Below are 17,939 nucleotides of genomic sequence, written 5' to 3' on the forward strand. Positions count from 1 at the left end.
AACATATTGAGGCCCCAAAAGTCCAGACTGAGATGTCTAATATGCTATGTTCATCTTTTGGGGATGCGGGCTCATCTTCAGCACATGCAATTTCTCCCTTTCCTGTAGTATTGTTGTGCCAGGAAAAAGATAATTCAAAGGGAAAAGGTAATAGCGTGTGGTGGTGGTAGGGTTTTGGGGAGGTGGTTTGAAGTCTCTGCATTTGGTAGCATGATCAAAACAGGATAAAGAGGAAGCTCTGACCCTTGCACAAAGAACCAGAAGAAAAGCCCACTGAAGTCAAGGAAAAGATTTCTATTGAGACTTAATTGGTCTTGAATCAGGCAGTCATTTTTCTAGATTTCTTCACACCAACATGGATGTCCTCTTTGGATCCTATTGGACTAAAGTAAATTTACTTTAAAAATGTTCATTATAAGAAAGGTTGTATTTGGTGCCTAACTCACTGTGTTATAAACAGACCCAGTTTGATATAATCATCAGGGGTAGAATTCTATTTCCCTCTGAGTGTCTAAACGGTCGTTTGCTATCAGCATGGGTGGTGTTTTTGGCACTTGCACACTGGTTGTGATTATTACCCCCGTACTGTAGATACAAGAGTATGCATGTAGACTAAGCATGTTCAGTCAGCTATGCAGTGGCTGGGCATGGGCATGTACAACTATTCTGGATGTACAAGTTAGGAAAATGTAGCTAAATAGAAATCTGGAGAGGAGGTAAGGACCCTCCTATATCTCAGTCCCACTGGCTGAGTTGGCTTGGTCATTTGTCCAGGAAGTGGAAGGTCTAGGCTCTAGGGTTCCAACCTCTACCTCCTCAACCCAGAAGGGGATTTGAATCTATCTCCATGACTTCCCAACACGGTGTTTTAACCACAAAGCTAGTAGGGTTTCCAGCAAATGGAACATTAATCAAATTGTGAAATAATAAAAGTTCAAATAAAATATTCAGCATTAGTAGTACTGAGATGAACCGAGTTTCTGAGAATGTTAAATGTGGTAAAAGGTACCCTAGAAATGGAATAGCATTATAATATAAGCTTCAAAGGAAAGATCAAGTTGAAACATATCAAGATTAGTAACCTATTTTCTGGTACAGGAGAAAAGAAAAGGAGCAATAGCCCTAAATTGGATAGTGCCTAACCACAGGGCTAGGCACTGTGCAGTCCTCTCTCCTGCATATCTTTGAAGTTGGGTCCCTGGGCAGCCAAAACAAGGAAATATGTAGGACTAGAAGGAATAGAGCAAGTTAGAGAGTATGTAGCTCAGTGAAATAGCTGCCAGCCTGGAAGGGAAGAAAGTCCTTGGCTCCAGTATGGACTCTAGCTCCCAATGGAGCAAACTTCCTCATTGTACTGTTCTCCATCCAGTGACCATTAAATGCAGCAGGGCAGTGGCTCAGTTTCAGGAGGAGGGGGGAGATGATTATAGGCTTTTTTTGCTTTCAAAGTTTGGGATTGAAAGTATAGAGTGTAAACTGATTTCTGGGACTAAAATGCTGTCTTCGTGTGTAGAGAACAACAGCACTGGTTTACAAGGTAGCACAAATTGAAGAGTCTTCTTACAATAGCAAGGGCAACCCACTATGAGACTGCACTGAAGGAAAAAATTAAATTCTTTTTTGAATAGCCTTTACACATTCCCACTTAAGGGAAGTGCCAACAGCACAGCTTGTAGGCTGAAACAGAGTGAACCCATCTTGAAAACTTGGGTTAGAAATACATTTCCCCACACTTCCTCTTAATACACAAGATAAATATTGCACTCAGAGTTAATTCTTCAGTTTATACATCTGTTCTCTGTAATATTATCAACAGCAACAAAATACTACCATGGGCCATCTATTTGTTTCCATTTAAAACCAACTTAAGACAAGTAGCACTCCAAGAACAGTTTTTAGTAGATCACGAGGGGGAATTAAACACTGTCACAAAAACTTTAAAACTCTACATAATTTGATTATACATAGAAGTGACTTAACAAGTATATGCAAAATTTAAAAAAAATCTTTAATCAAGTCACGAGCTCAGTGTGAGAGCAGACAATACATTGTTAACTTGTGCTCATTATCAAAACAAACAAATTAAGTATATAAAGCGGAATCTTATATAAAATATGCAAATACCAATATTTAGTTACAAGCCATGGTAGTTTTTGGTGCAAAGCAAAACACACACTGGAATGCGAATCAAGCTTCTCTTCATCTTTCTTCCTCTTGATTTAGATGCTCATAACGCACTGTATGAACTGAAAGAAATAGGCATCCATGTTAAAGCACCATGGAACATGACTATTCCTTTTTGTTACTGAAATACTCTTCAAATACACCTAGTGCCCTCAGCAACATTTTCTACAAAATGTCTGCTGTCAAACAGTGACTAGACTTTTTTTCCTTCTGTGTCTATTTATGGGCAGCAGAGACAAAAGATAAAGGGTTTAAAGTCAGGTACAGGAAGTGGTGGGATAGCTTTTGACAAATGTCCTGTACTTATGGGTTAGTTCTAAACCCACTGCAAGGGAGGATCAGCTGGAGGAGGGGGATGCTTGATTTATTTGGACCTCACCACTCTGAGTTCAGGGGCCAGATTAGACTATTACTTGAGAGGGTGAGATAGGAAGCTTTCTGTACACGCTGGCCAGTCTAAGTAGCATGTACATACCTTATGATTCTCCATAAAATTCGGGCCTGGGAGAAAGGATGGAACAGCACAGGGTAATCCTTGGCTCTCAGCCAAAACTGCTACAGTATATGGAGAGATTGCTTCGCTAGGTTCCAAACCTACTTTCCTTTTATAATTTTATCCAGTTTAAGTAAACAGATGATGCACTTACGTCATCATACTGGAAATTCACAAAACCTTGCTGAGCTGCATCCCTTCTTCGAAAACTCTCTGCAGAAATACACAGGAAAACACTACATTAGTGACTCGTGGGCACAAGAAGTGCTATTTCATCCAAATAGTCAGGCACTTAAAATGAGTAATATACCACTTGCAACGGGAGGATCTCCTAGAGTTTACTTAATGTCTAAAATTATTACTTGCTTTGTGTAAGGTTTTTCCTTTACTTCCTTCCCCTTCCTCTCCAAAGGTTTGCGTCTCCTTTCAGTGACGATCTAGGGGCTGATTTTGTGGAGTCAGTACATCCCTTGCTGATGTTGCAGGCAGTCAGCAGTTTGCTGCTATCAGTAGGTCTCTTTCTGGCATGGCAGGAGGCATAATGCTGGGGCAGGGCATAAAATTCCTCTAATCCCAACTGCATCACTATTTTAATATCTGCTGGAGACCTAACGATTTAGCTAACAAATAGAATCTCTAGCATTATGTCAACACTATATTTATATGCCACAGTATAAAAACTGGTTCTTCTGATGAGAAGTAGATACATGAGAGAATTTTAAAAATTCACCCCTTTTCTGGTACCAGTTTTGTCTGAAAATAGCTAGTGCTAAAGAAAAATCCAGGTCTTGGGATTAAAATACTGCAATTTAATCAGATTTCATGATGTAAAAATATATTACCAAATGCCAATAACAAGGCCATACTCAAACGTACCAGTGAGAGCTCTGAGTTTTACACAGCAGGCAATGTAATCATCAAAAGTAATCTTCCCATGGGTGCTGTATCGTTTTACAATTGCAGCGACTGCCTGTGGGCTCAGCCTAAATCCTATTTGAAGGGGAGAAAAAATTCACAGTGAAATGACGGTCAGGTTAGAGAGGTCCATGGCAATCTTCAATGGGAGATATGTTCCAGGCCAATTAATGCAAAACACTTTCTTGGGAAATCCCACCAACAAGCTAATGTCTTAATATTAAGAGGGAAAACTTCACCTGACAGCAATGGGGAAATTTCATAACTTACCCATATTTGTCAAGGCTTTCTCCAGCTCTTGACGATCTACTGAGCCACTTCTGTCGTTGTCAAAACCCATGAAGTGTTGTCTCCACCCATTCAGCACAGCCCAGAGCTCTTTAAATTCATTGAATCCCATTGTGCCAGACATATCCCTCTGAATGAAGGCTAAGGAAAATGCCATTTAATTTCCAAAAACAAGTGCTAAGTATGTCACAATGGGGAAACTACAGTCAGACATAGCTAGCCTGGTTAGTCTGAAGTCAAGTAGAAGGCAGGGTAGATTTGCATCTTTTAGAGTAGGGGTGGACAAAATATGGCTTGTGGGCTGGATCTGGCTCATGGCTGCCCCTGTGGTACTCTGCATGGGGTTAAGCCCTGTCTGCTCCTGCCTGAAGCAGCCAGCACTGCACTCCCACCCACCTCAGCCCTGGCCAGTGCACACAGCTTCTTGGCTGGGCTGCTCCTAGTGCTGCTACAGCTACACAGGTACTGCTCAGCTCCCCCTGCCTCTGGTGGTTCCTCCTCTTCCGCCTACTGCACTGCTCTGGCAGCAGATAACATGGGGAAGCCATGGGGATGTGTGCCAGGCACTACATGCTCAGTCAGGCAGGAGGAAATCTGCAGCTGGGAAGCTCCTGCCCTAGTGTGCGGGGCTCCAGCTCTAGCTTTCCACCCACTTGGCCATTTGCAGGTGGCTGCTCACTGCACTGGGTGGGCAGCCCTATTGTGTAGGGGAAAACTTCAAACTGAATTAAAAATTGTGGGAACTTTTTCTTTGAGTAGCTTTAGAACCCCATGCTCTGGAGCAAGGGTTGGCCTTTGTAACAGGATCTTTGTCCCCATTGAAAACTACCCAAATTTGACACATTTTCAGTGAAGATTTCTTTTAAGGATTTCAGCTGATACCATTATACATTTCCGTTTGCTATGTGTATCTGACCAGACTGCACATCCCTAAAAGTAGCTGAGTGTGAGCTCATCCAGGGCTGCTATGCAGGGCTTACAAAGATGCTGTAAGCTGCTAAAGCCTGTCCTCACTAAGCCCAAGCTTCTTCATACAAGCAGGTACGTTCAGGGGTCAAATCTCCTTTGCCTGAAATGGCTCTCTCATGCCATGGCAGGGTCAGACATTGGAACAACAAGCAAGGTATCCTTCTTTTTCAGCTATTCTCAATTAGAACTACTCCCCAGTAGAGGAAATGGGCTGGAAGAGATCAAGCTTAGAGGGAATGAGTAGAAAACTTTTTCTGAGTAGAGTATACTCCTACACAAACCCAAGATTCCTGAGACATAACAACCCCATTCTTGGAAAAACCTGTGAAATGCACATAAAGCATTTTTTCATACTTCTCTAGTGTGTGTCTACAGAAGATAACAGCAGATAGAATATTATTATTTACTCCCTTAGGAACAGTTTGAGTGGGAGATCTAAAGATTTTAGCTCCGTTACTGATTAATGTGAACGTTAATAAGATACCATGTAATGGAGTCTCTTTTCTGTTTCGTTCTTTAAGAGGCTAGGAAATCATACACAAACATTAATTAAAAATCACTGTTCTTGATAAGCAGCATCCTGGTCATTAAATATACATTATACTTAAAAACATTAAGATTTCAAAGTCAAGCACTCCAAAAATAGAGAAAGTCCAGAATTCATTGTTTGCATAACTTCATCTCCCCTGATCTTTAATTACATGCTACCTGCCGCCCCTATACCCCTTCCAACCTCATTTAGCATACAAGATGAGCAATGTTCACTTAATGAATAATTCAGTATTTTGAATTCTCCTTGTTCAGCATACAACTGTACCTTGCACTGTATACCATTTCAACTCTGCTCTCTGGACAAAATTACTAACTCTGAAATTCCTTGCTGAGATACCAGAATGTTTCACAAACCTTGATGTATCTTTACAACTCCTTAGTGAGATGGGTATGATATTAAATCACACTTTGTGTGTCTCAGTTTCCTATCTGTAAAGTATAATGGCAAAAATATGCACTGAATTTAAGTTTGCACTGAAAAAATATGCACTGAATATCAGTCTGATATACAGGACCTGAATTCTTAACATGTCTATTATTGTACAGCATGTTGTATTTAAAGCACTTCAACTGCAGCTGTTGATGTTAGGCATTTCTGCAAATTGGACCTCAGAACCAAAAGCTGAACACCCGCAAAATAATCAGTGTTCTCAGGCACATTCTATGAGAAGCTTGGTTTAAAAGGTGCTTTGTGACACACAGCAATTCAGCAGATGAGGGATAGAATTCAGTTTTCAAGGGAAGCATCCAATTGTCTTCATCGTGAGACTCTCTTCTCTTGTAATTCCATTCCTTACCTGTTTCCCATCTTGCTTTTTCTGCAACAAATGAGGGAAGGGTCCTGTAGAAAACAGGCTCATTTACTACACAACCCTGAGTCATCCCCAGAGCAGATCCAGCCTCAGCACTGAATAAGACTCAGATTTTGGGGGGGCGAATATTATGTAATTAAATATGATAACAAAGATCTTTAATTACATGTAGAAAGGGGGCAAATGCTATCTTGATTCTGGCATTTCCTAATCTGTGTCCTTACCTCTTTCTTTTAATGTAATTTCAATGTAATTTTGTATAAATAGGTATACTGTGTAAATGTATTTGCTAAAAGGAGTAAGACAAAGGATACATCCAACATTGAGACCATGAGCCTGCAAGTCTCTAAGTTGAAAGCTGTTTAAATTAAAAGAGGAAAACAAGATCAGCAGTAAATATTAATTCCTGATTTCTCAGCTGTGTTTCATAATATGTACATGCAATAAGACACCGATCCACTGGAGAGCTGCTGTACTTAGCCATTCCATTATCTGATTCAAACAAACAACCTCTACTCACAAGACAAATGAAAATGCTAACACACTGCACTGCACTGCCTGTTATCTCTTAAATTACAAATTACAGCTGAGATGGATCAAACTCCTCTTATGTCACACAAATCTTGTCACTAGGCTAGTCTGGTACATAAATAATATCTGATTTACAATTTACATTCTAATGGAAATGGAGTTGACATATACAAGGAATGATTTGGCCTATAGAATGTTTATTACCAGTGATGACTTAAGAAGCAGAAAACAGCTTAATTTTTCAGATCCCAAACTTCCTTGATACCAAAATTCTCTCTTTTTAAACTGAAAAGGTTTGGTCTGGCATCACCCAGAGGAAAGCAAAAACACATCATACCACTTAGAGTAACTTCTCAGAAAAGGGAGATGTTAAAACAAAAACACAAATCTTTTGAAGTTTTTGATTTTATGGACTTCTTTCTTCTGAAAGCCAAATTTGATCTTGATTTTTAGTGTCTAAAGAGGGCACCAAGCCAGATCTGCAGTCTGATTTGCATTCATCAGTTCAAATTCCTTTATGGTTTTGGGTGCAAGTTAAACTATAACTGAGGTATATTATGTTTCCCCATTGTAACAGTCTACTAAGTAAACATTGGGGTCCATTCAACTAATGATACATTATCTTCTATTGAATTAACCTTCCTGTATTGGTACTGACATGCAGTTAAAAGCCAGAATTATAAAGGATAATGTCCTATATCATAAAATCTGTGTGGGGAAGCAGTTCTCAGAAAAACCCTGAATTACTAAATGACTGACCAGATTAAATGACAATTGTGAAATAAATCCTTTAACATGTGACTCTTTAGAATTCAACACTTTGGGAAGGAGTAATGTGTCTGTTCTGAGAGTGAACTGCAGCCTTATTTCTATCTGAAGCACAAATATTCTCTCTGGCAAGTGAGGAATCTAGTCCTGAGTTCTGGGGTAGAATAAGAAAAACTATTGAAAAAGTTCTTGAATTCATCCTCTAAATCAGGGTGTTCAACTTCTGGACAGCATGGAGGCTGCACATGCCATGTGTGCTCCCCAGAGTACCCTCCTCAACCATGTGAGCATCCCCATTTCTTCCCAGTTATGTGGGCAGTGCAAGCAGCCCAGCTGTACCCTGCCACGCAGGCAGCCTGACTCTCTTCCACAGCCTTCCTCTTGACCAGGCATACAGCACTTTATAAAGCTTTGACCGCCTTATAGCTGTGCACATGGCACGAGCAAGCAAGCTGGCTTTCCTCTGGCCATACAGTGTGAGCAGCCCAACCCCGCCCTCCCCACAGGGGCAGTGTAACCACCCAGGCTCTTTCCTCACTGCATGGCAAGTGTGACCAACCCAACCCCCCTTCAATGCATGCCTCCCTCTTGGCTCGATGCATAACCCTAGCAAACTGATTCCTCTCTTGCCATGCAGGTAGCCTGGATCTCCCCGCACTGTGTATGCAGTGCCCTCCTGCTGCCTAGTCCTGCTACTGTCCCAGGAGCAAGGGGCAGGAAGTAGAACCCAGAGGAGGAAGGAGCCTGGAGATCCTGGTTGCTGCTGAAGCAGCAGGAGTGATAGGGGGAACAGCAGTTGTATAGGAGCTCATGGGCTCCATTTTAATCCCTTTTGGGCTGTATGTGACCTGCAGGTCTCCAGTTGGACAGCCCTGCTCTAGAAACTCAAAGAAACATAGGCTTTGGGTACACAAATGGGAACCCAAGGATGCAAAAGACTTTATACATTCTCAAGACTAGTTCTCAAGAGGATTTTATCCTAACTTCTAATGGGACATGCTAGAAAAATCTTGAACATGGGTATCCACAATTCCTGGTCCAACTTAAATTGTAGATAACTATGCAATGGAATATATATACACACACACACACACACACACACACACACACACACTAACTTACTTGCTTAACAAAAAAACTGCCCAAATTTTGCAAAACACTAGTAGTTCATCTCTGTCTGTATCTGTCTGTAAGAAATAAGTTGGAGCCAAAGGCTGCTGACAGATGTGGAAACCACCTCCACACCAAAACAAAACCAAAAGAGTTTTGTGCATTCATTCAACCCGGCTCCACAACGTCTGTATAGATCACATGCTTCAGTGGAGGTTTTGGCACTTTTCCCTACAGCTAAGCCAATCAGCTATTAGATAAAAGTGCCAAAAAAATACTGCTGAAGCGCCTGATCTATAGAGACATCAGGCAAGTGGGGTCAAACTAATGCAATGCCTCTTCTGGGCACACACTGGGCTCAGTGCAGTGCAATTTAAAGTATAGTGCCAAAAAGCAACCAGGACTTGTGGTAGAGGTGATATCTTTTCTTTTATTAGATCAATTAGGTTTTTGCCCAAAAAAAAAAAAAATCTTTAATTGCAAACTTTCAGGCACAAACCCCCTTCATCAGGGATTGGAGAAAATTTTGTAAAAGTTCTCCTGAGTAAAATGAAAGTTCATATTTCATAGGAGAGTTGAAGGTCGTAAAATCTCCTATTTGGAAAAGTTAATTTTATATGCAGGTTAGGCTCAGAGAAAAGTTGGAATAGTCTGTTTACCTCAAAGTTGTTTGTTGGTAAAGCGACAGGTATTTTTTGTTTTTTTTAACTACTATAGGGAGCCAAAACGTCTCTGAAGCATCATCCAATTCATGATGTGTCTAAGTCCAAGGATATGACCCTAACCTGGAACAACCAGTTTCTAGGTATAAGTTCTTGCAGCAAAATGCATTGGTCTCCAGAGTGGAATGTATACAGAAATTTAAACTTACATTTACATTTGAAAATAGGCTAAACAAGGCAAAAAATCCTTCTTGTCAAGTGAACCCAAGAACTATGCACAAAACACAGTTATCAACTTTTTTGTGACTGATAATGTTATAAAAACCAAGCACACATTAGTTTCATTGACCACTTACGTTTATATCCTCCAGCAATGCCTGACTGGGTCAGGCATCTCTGCAGCTCATCAGCATCTATTTGACCATCCTTTTAGAAACAAAAAAGACATCAGTTAATTTAATTTCTTTCCAGTGTTCTATCGCATGGTATTAAACTACTAATTACCTCTGCAGAAGATGATTTTGTATCTCTGATACCTAGCAAAGCCACCTTTTTTATAACCTGCCTCTCTGTAGAGGCGGGGTTCTTTCTTGCACTTCAATATGCCGCATATTCTACCTGTGTAAATCTACTTATCTTAAACTGTAGTAGGATCAGTAGTCTAGATCTAAACCCAAGAATATTATTTTTTGCTACATAACACTATTGGTAACATCTGCTTAGGAGAAACAGGAAGATGTTTTCATACACATCAAGATCCAAGGGCACAGAAATTTGGTGTGGAACTTTAAGCAAAAGTCCGGCTACCCCAATGTACTAGTTTCAACCTAATAGGCCTCAAATTCATTTTTTTAAAGTTTATACAAGCAGAAACCATAAAAAACAGATTGGCAATTGTCAAAAAAGTTGGTTTGGAGCACTGAACTGTTAATAAATTAAACCAGAAATAAATATATTTTAAAAAGAATAAATTGAGAGGAAAGTTATCTGCTCAATTAGGAACTTTACATCCTTCTAAAATCAAACAGAAATCATGAACTGCCCATGCATATTTATATCCAAATAGGTATGACTTATTCAAACACACAAGGTTCAGAAACAAGATTTAGCTTATATTCGAAACGTATCTAATTTACCCAACTTAGGATTTTTCTTCCATAGCTTTTATTTAAACTTCATAAAACTAAGACTTGCTGCTGAAAGGGAGTGATAAATGAGATCCTCTCTCAAATAGTTCTCTGGATATCACAATTACAGTATTTCTAGGAAGGAAGTGGAGGGAAACACATATAAGGTGCTTCCCTATCATTGACAGACTAGATCCTACAAATTAAGGTATTTTCCTTATTTTTATTTTTAGTTGATATTCAACAAAAGGCAAGAGCATCTTGATTCCATATGTCACATCAGTGCTAAGTCTATATCTATCAGCATCCTGGTTTTCAGCCTATCATTTTCAGCTGTACTGTCCTGCATACACCACCTTTTTATTGTGTAAGTTGGTTAGAGATCATATGTTTAAACAAACTCTAGTACAGGATTCAAAGTGTTAAATTGATTTAGAACGAGTAGGGGATTGCTTTTATAATTTAAGATTCTTAATGATTCTGAATCAAAGTCAGTATCTTGACAAGTTGAGGAGAGGAGAAGGTGACTTTAAAAATTATTCAAGCCTGGAAATCAGAAAGTGTCAGGTATTAAAAGACATGTTCTACAAAACAAAACAAAACAAAACAATCTAACTTACTGTAACTAAGGGCTTTTGTGGGCCTCAGAAATCAAAGCAGTTCCAACTGAGAGAGAGATGCAGTGCTCTGAATGATGTTTATGATAAAAGGTTCAAGCATATTTTGTCTTAGTTATTTCAGGTCTTATTTGAAACTAGTTTTATTCCAAAAAATATACCTTAAATAAATCAGTTATTTGATACAAAGTGCAATGGCTAATATTAAAGGTGTATAGATAACTCTTAGAATTAATACCTCCCAGAAGTTGCAAATAAGACTACCAAACCAGTTTGACTAGCCCTTTTAACTTACTGAAAAACTGGGAAGGTCTGACCTCTTAAATACTAGTAGCCACAAAGCATCTAGTATTTTTATTTTATCAGCTCCATGCCACAGTAAACTTAAAGGCTTTTATGTATCTGAAAGACTGTTAATAACAGGTAAGATATATTTCTCTCCAGCTCAGGCTGTCACATCTCTAAAGATCTCTAATTTTATTTAAATAAAGAATGGAGCCCTCACATCAGAAGAACCTTTTAATGTACACTTAGTAAATTGCTTCACATATTCATTTAATAACCTCGCTTCATTTTTATTGCTAGATTGCATTGATCATGAATTGTCATAACTACAGTTGAGGCTCATTTGCAGCAACTCCTGGTAAGAATGGCTATATTTCCCCTGGGAACATTTTCCATACTATCTATACACAGAACCCTGACTACAACAGCAACAGTTTCTTAGGACCAATATGACACCAGAGCATTGACCTACTGCTGCTAATAGGTATCCACTTTAAGTGCTGTGTAGATTTTAAGATGAAGTTACCGCAAAAAATATATTATGGCTTTGCTTTGTCACTGGGGAATAGGAGGGGCAATTAGATGTTATACCTCTAATACTGTATGAATCATTTTTTGCAAATAGCAAACTGATGCAACTGATGTAAGGAAGTTCATGTCTGAACTGAGCCAAAGGGAACTCAAATACGATACTGTGTACTTGACTTCTTTCCCTATTTTGTCCTCACATAGTTACACTATTGCTAGTTAGTTCTCCTATAGTATTTCACATGCTTTATTTATTAGGACTGCTAAGATTTTACTTCTGCTATAGATGTATTTTTTTAATGACTTGGGTACACAGAAACCTTCATACATGTTCTGGCATATATACCAGTACTACAAACAACAATGTAAAAGAATTAACCTAGTAAGAAAATAAGTGTTTTGTCTTGTATTATAATTGCAAGTGAATGGTTTTGAAAGAAATACCATACCTGTCCAGCTACTGCAGCAAAATAACCATACAAAGGATCTTGAGCCTGTCCAGGGAATGCTGGTCCTCCTGGAGCTCCTCCATACTTATTAAAAACAACAAAAAGCAAAGTAAAACTAATGCTTCAATTAGCCTTTACAGCAATTACAGAAAGACTTATAATGCTTACACTTCAGAATCCACCAAGTGTCACTTTTCTATACACAATTTGTCAAAATGTGCAATTGCTTTAGAAGACAGCATGTCACTTTACTTTTTTACTTGCTCTACTATGTGGAGTCCTACATGATACTTGCATTTGGGACTGTCTCATGTCCCTACATTTAGATGATCCAATTTTACAATGTAATTTGATCAATCACTAGCAAGCACAGGGGTTTGAGGGAGACTATCTTCATGGCTCTCCACGGATTTTCTTTCCTTCCCAAAAAGAAAAATAAATCCAAATGAACAATTTGTGCAAGAAGGAAAATAACTGCATTTAACTTAGGAACAGCATTTGAGCATGCTACTGAATAAGATAATCAATTCATGCTGGAATGACAGAAGGTAAATACTGCAATAAAAAATACAGAAACACTGTAATCTATTGTGTTAAAGTGGTGCAAGTTTATATAGTGGTGCAAGTTTATATAGCCTACTATATTGTTCTGATTACAGAAGTCAACCCCAAGTTTTCAAGTTCAATTTTCAGAAACATGGCTTGGCACATGTGCAAGCAATAGGATAACAGGAAGCTACTTCAAACAATCTCTCCCAGGTCTATTCAACATATTGCTCCATCAAAAGTAGTAAAAGTCAAATGCTGAAGAACTCAGAATTATATTATATTACTAGCCCATAAGTCTTCCCGATTGCCAAATATCTTGAGCACTTCTACCACTGCAAAACTATTAGGGTTTACTTTCCACATCATATTATGAGAGAAGAGAGGTATCAGAAAGATTGCATGTTGTTTGGCTGAAATGGGACCAAAGGTTTTTGGTTATTAATTATTTGAGTTTGTAATGGAGTTTAGCTACTGCTGTGAAATGTTGTATCCTATGTTCTAGACACTCTATGAAAACACACCAAGATAACCAACCTGGTCTCACCCAAGACCCCTTAAAATGTAAACAGGTAAGAGACAAAGGGTGGAAGAAGGAACTATAGTACTGACAACTTACAGCAAGTTTGTTAAGATAACAACTTTGTTTGCTAAATTAAGTGGGCCATAAAACAGTTTCTCTCCTTACTTATGTTGTTAACAACAGCCAAAATTTTGTGAACATGGCATAAGTGGTATCATTTACTTCTACAGGACTAACAGTGCTGGTGCTATTTGTTCAATATAAACTGCTGCCTGTATAAGCTGTGGGTGTCTGGAGTCATGGGTCTGTGGTAATGTGCTCCTTTTACTGGTAGGAAAGTGAAACACAATGGTGTAAACTGACTTCCTGAGATCATTCTGGGAAAAGTAGGTGGCAGAAGGCCAGGAATTTTGCAGTGGCAGCAGCAGCACCGCTGTTCTACAGTGTGCCTAGTGCCACTCAGTGCCTCACAGCCACAGCACTGCACCCAGTGCCCTCGCCACATGCTCCTTCACTACCAACACATGCTGGCCCTTCCTCCCACTACTGCCAGGAAATGAACCAGGATGTCACAGTGGTGTCAGGTGACAGAACAATGCAATGGTCTCAAGCTGCAGTAAGGGAGGTTTAGGTTCCTCACTAGGAAGAGGGTGGTAAAGCACTGGAACAGGTTGCATGGAGAGGTGGTGGAATCTCCATCCCTGGAGGTTTTTAAGGCCTGGCTTGACAAAGCCTTGGCTGGGATGGTCTAGCTGGGGATGGTCCTACTTTGAGCAGGGGGTTAACCTAGATGACCTGAGGTCCCTTCCAACCTTGATTTTCTATGATTCAGTGTTAGGATGAGTACAACAGATCAAATAACCTGCTTTTTAAGCTGCCTAACTGTAGCTGTGGGCAGCACCAGCACAGTGGAGAAAGGTGGCCAGTCTTCCCCTTTCTACACTTAGGCTCCTCCGCTCCTGGCTAAGGCAACTGCCTTCTCGTAGGAGTGAGTGCCAGGAAGCCTCGGCGCTGGAGGTGGAGGCAGAGGGTCAGCTTCTTTCCTGCCTGCCTAACACAACCCCCAGGAGCACCCAGGCCTGCTGGCTGTGGGGAACAAAACCACAAGCAGTGGGTCTGTGCAACAGAAACATCCTGTCCCCTGCTCTGCCCGTGCCCCCGCTCTGCACCTCTGGCCTTCACCTCCCGCCCCTCTGGTCTTCCCTTTGTCCCGCGAAGGTCGCCCAGATCCCTCTACACACGGGAGGCCCGCGGTCCCCACAGGTGTCACAGCCCTCAGCCTGGCCCTGCCCCTGCAAGCCGTGCCAGCGCCATGACCGCCGGGGCGTCCCCCTCCCCCCGGCTGGGTCCGGGTCTCTGGGACAGTCCAGGACGGACACCCCCCGGGGGGACGCAGGGCAGCCCACAGGGCGCATGCGCTGTGGGAACAGTGTGACACCCACGGGCGCCCCGACCCCGCGGGGCTGCAGGGGAGACCCCGCGCGCCCCCTCTCGCTCCACCGTCAGGCTCACCCCGCCCTGGTAGTAGCCGGGCTGCCCGGGATACGCCATGTCCGCCCCGTCCCTGCCGGCTCCGCCGCCCTAGCGCGGGCGAGCCCGGACCGCACCACCTCCCACCACGGGGGAGGGGGGGATGGGACGGCCCTGAGAAGGGCGCCTGCCGCGCAGCCTGGCTCTCGCCCGAGAATTCTTTCCGTGTCACAGGCGGGAGCGGGGGGGAGGGGTGATGCGGACAGCGCTGGAGCCGCCTGCCCGCAGGACCAGGCACCTCCGCAGCACAATGGTTCCGCCCGTGCGCTGGGTTTTGTTTGGGGTTGGTTTTTTGGGTTTTTTTTTTTTTTTTGGACAAAAACTTTATGGAGGCGCGAGCGACGAGCACGAGCACGGCCTGGTGGCGGCCCCGGATTGGCTGAAGCTCGGCGGCATCTGCCGGAGCCTCCAGCTCGTCTGCCGCCCCTTCCTTGCTCCGAGCAGAGGGCTTCTCCGCCTGCCGCCGGGGCTTGGCTGGGTTCCGGCCCCCGCGCTGCTGATAGACCTCGAACTGGGGAGGTTTGGGTGGCGCTGCATTACGTCGTACCGCATATAACATGCCCCGGGCACGGGAGGATCCAAAATGTTAGCGAGGGGCGTCCGCATGTTGTGGTGCAGTATCGCGCACCAAGCGGGAGGTTTTCCTCCAGTTAAGAATAGACTAGAAGCTTTGGTAATAGGCTCGGGGCCCCCGGGCTGTATTTAAAGCTGCGTTTTCAGTTTAAAATTGAAGCCCAAACCAATATAAATTAACTGGTATGAGTTAAATACAAGCTGCGGGGCTGTGAAATGGGAGCGGCATCACCAGGAGCTGGGAGCAGCAGCAGAATGAGGCGACAGAGGCTACTAACTGAGGGCTTTTAAAGCCCATTAAAAAAGAAGAGGGGAAGAATTTAGAAGGGACCAGGCAGATTATAAAGAGCCATGAAGTCAAGTGACCTTCCTCACTGCTGCCTGACTAGAAATGCTGCTGCCACCGCCAAGCAGTTTGTGTTAAACTTCAGGTGAGCAGGGATCAAAGGGGAGTCACCCCTGGATCTGCTCCTGGCCCCAGAATGGACAGTCAGGGGAGGTGCTTTTATTTGTTTGGTTTCCATGCCTTTAGGTTTTGCATCCTCAAGTTTTTCTTAAAAACATAAGGCCAAGAAGTTGCTGGAAAAAAAGCAGGGGGTGATTCTGGTGTACTTACCAGAGCTAGAAATGGCTAGTAATGGAAGAAGGAAACGGAAATTCCTTATTGTCTGGCCCATAACCTGTGGTGTGTACTTAATGCGTTAATAATGTTTAATGTTATTTAGAATGCTCAATATACAGCTGGAAAATAATGGATGTGACAACAGGGCTGTGTGAAACTTCGGCAGCTGTTTCGTTTTGGAGGTGTTTCAGCCCGTTTTGGCACCCCAAACACCAAATCCGAAATGAAACAGGAGGCTCTGAAATAGCTCTGAAACAAAACCAACCAAAACATTTTGGAAAATGTCAGAGTTTCAGAGCTGGGCTTGCAGGGAAACAGGAACTAAGAAGAGGGAAGGGGAAGAGAGGGGAAGGACTGCTCTGATATTGACATCTGTAGCTGGCCAGTATCTGTGATCTGTCCCTGAGGTCCCTTCCAGTCCCAGTGCTCTGGAGGAGGGACGGCAGCCCGCTGTCATCCTGCATGCAGATCCAGGGGCCTGTGCCCTCTAGCGGGGAGTCTGGTACAGCCCCGCAGCCCTCCCAGGGGACGCACGCCCCCAGACCTGTGTGCGGGATGACAGCATGCTGCTGCTGCCGGCTGGGGCCAGTGGCAGTACTAGTCTTCCTGGCACTTAGTATAGGCTGTGCCAAGCACCAGTCCTAGCCAGCAGTGGCAGCCTGCTGTCATCCCATACATACACAGCACTGCAGCCTTCCCAGGGGTCTCAGGCCCACAGATTTGCATGTGGGATGACAGCATGCTGCTGCCGCCGGCAATTGATACGAGTTTTGCTTTGAACAGTTTGAGGTGAAGTTTCACAGAAACCCTTGCACCTATCTCCTTAAAACATGGCAAGTTCATGCCCCCAGAAGGGGCTACTATCCCTACAATTGTCATCCAAATAAAGTAAGAAATGACAATGTTATAGGCATTTTAGTGATTCCCCATTATAGCTTATGGCGGAATCACTGAAACAGTGTTGAAACTCCAAAACTGATTTGGCTGAATCAAAACGGAACAGTGATCTGAAATACTGAAACAAATACTGTCCTCCTCAAATGGCTGAACTCAAAACCAAATCACAACATAGCCATTTTGCACACCCCTACCAGAAGGTGATGCATTCAGAGACCCAGAGAGGGGTCAAAAATGCAGGAAGCCCTGAACTGTGACGCTGTGTAGTTCCTCAACAAAACCTTGGATTTTGACAAAAGTCACAATTTTCCACAATGCACAACATATGGGGAATGCTGTATTAACAATAAAGATGTTTCAGTGGCAGAATGTTTGTATTCCCTGGTAGGGTATGTTGTTAAATATGCACTTCCTTTTCTTGAACGCACCAATCCAAAGCTTGAGAAGATGGACACACTATGCAATGTGGCATGAATGTTGGCAAACTGACGATATTTTGGAACAGAGAAGCCATGTGAATTACAAAGTTTCACCAGAATGGCAAAAGCTGTCCTATATAATGCCCTGCCAGACACTCCCTTAAAATGAGGCAGAACCTACCTAAGAAATTTAGTAAAGGGAATTTCCACCATTAAAAAACAAAGTTGTTTCCTGTTGGTCTCCTCTAGACATAAAGAACAGGAGTCCAAAATGTAGTCCAAAAATATAGGTCTCTTAATACTTCCAGCACCATAATAAGCAACAGTGGCTAAAATTAAAAGAAATTTTAAATGCCCTCCACATGGATAAATACAGTGTAAAGGAGTGAGACAAAACTCACAGCATGGAGGGCTGGCAGGGCTGCAGCTGGCAACCAGAAGGGAAGGAAAACACCCACCACACTTCTGGAGCAGCATCTTGCTCAGGATTGGAGGAAGGAGGCTGCCCAGAGGTAGTTCTGCCCTTGGAGAGGGGCAGA

General features: G+C 42.4%; 1 protein-coding gene across 1 annotated transcript; it reads right to left on the reverse strand.

Moving 5' to 3' along the window:
- Positions 1-1,987: 1,987 nt before the first annotated feature.
- Positions 1,988-15,051, reverse strand: SRI (sorcin). Its single transcript, XM_019532861.1, has 8 exons — positions 14,872-15,051; positions 12,291-12,374; positions 9,641-9,710; positions 6,528-6,571; positions 3,863-4,010; positions 3,554-3,667; positions 2,832-2,890; positions 1,988-2,246 (listed from the first exon to the last, which is right to left on the reverse strand). The coding sequence occupies exons 1-8, from the start codon at positions 14,908-14,910 to the stop codon at positions 2,220-2,222; spliced, it is 585 nt and encodes a 194-aa protein (XP_019388406.1). The 5' UTR covers positions 14,911-15,051; the 3' UTR covers positions 1,988-2,219.
- Between the last annotated feature and the right edge of the window lie 2,888 nt (positions 15,052-17,939).

Source organism: Crocodylus porosus, unplaced genomic scaffold (assembly GCF_001723895.1).
Source record: "Crocodylus porosus isolate Cpor-Errol unplaced genomic scaffold, CroPor_comp1, whole genome shotgun sequence".
Classification (NCBI taxonomy): Eukaryota; Metazoa; Chordata; order Crocodylia; family Crocodylidae; genus Crocodylus; species Crocodylus porosus.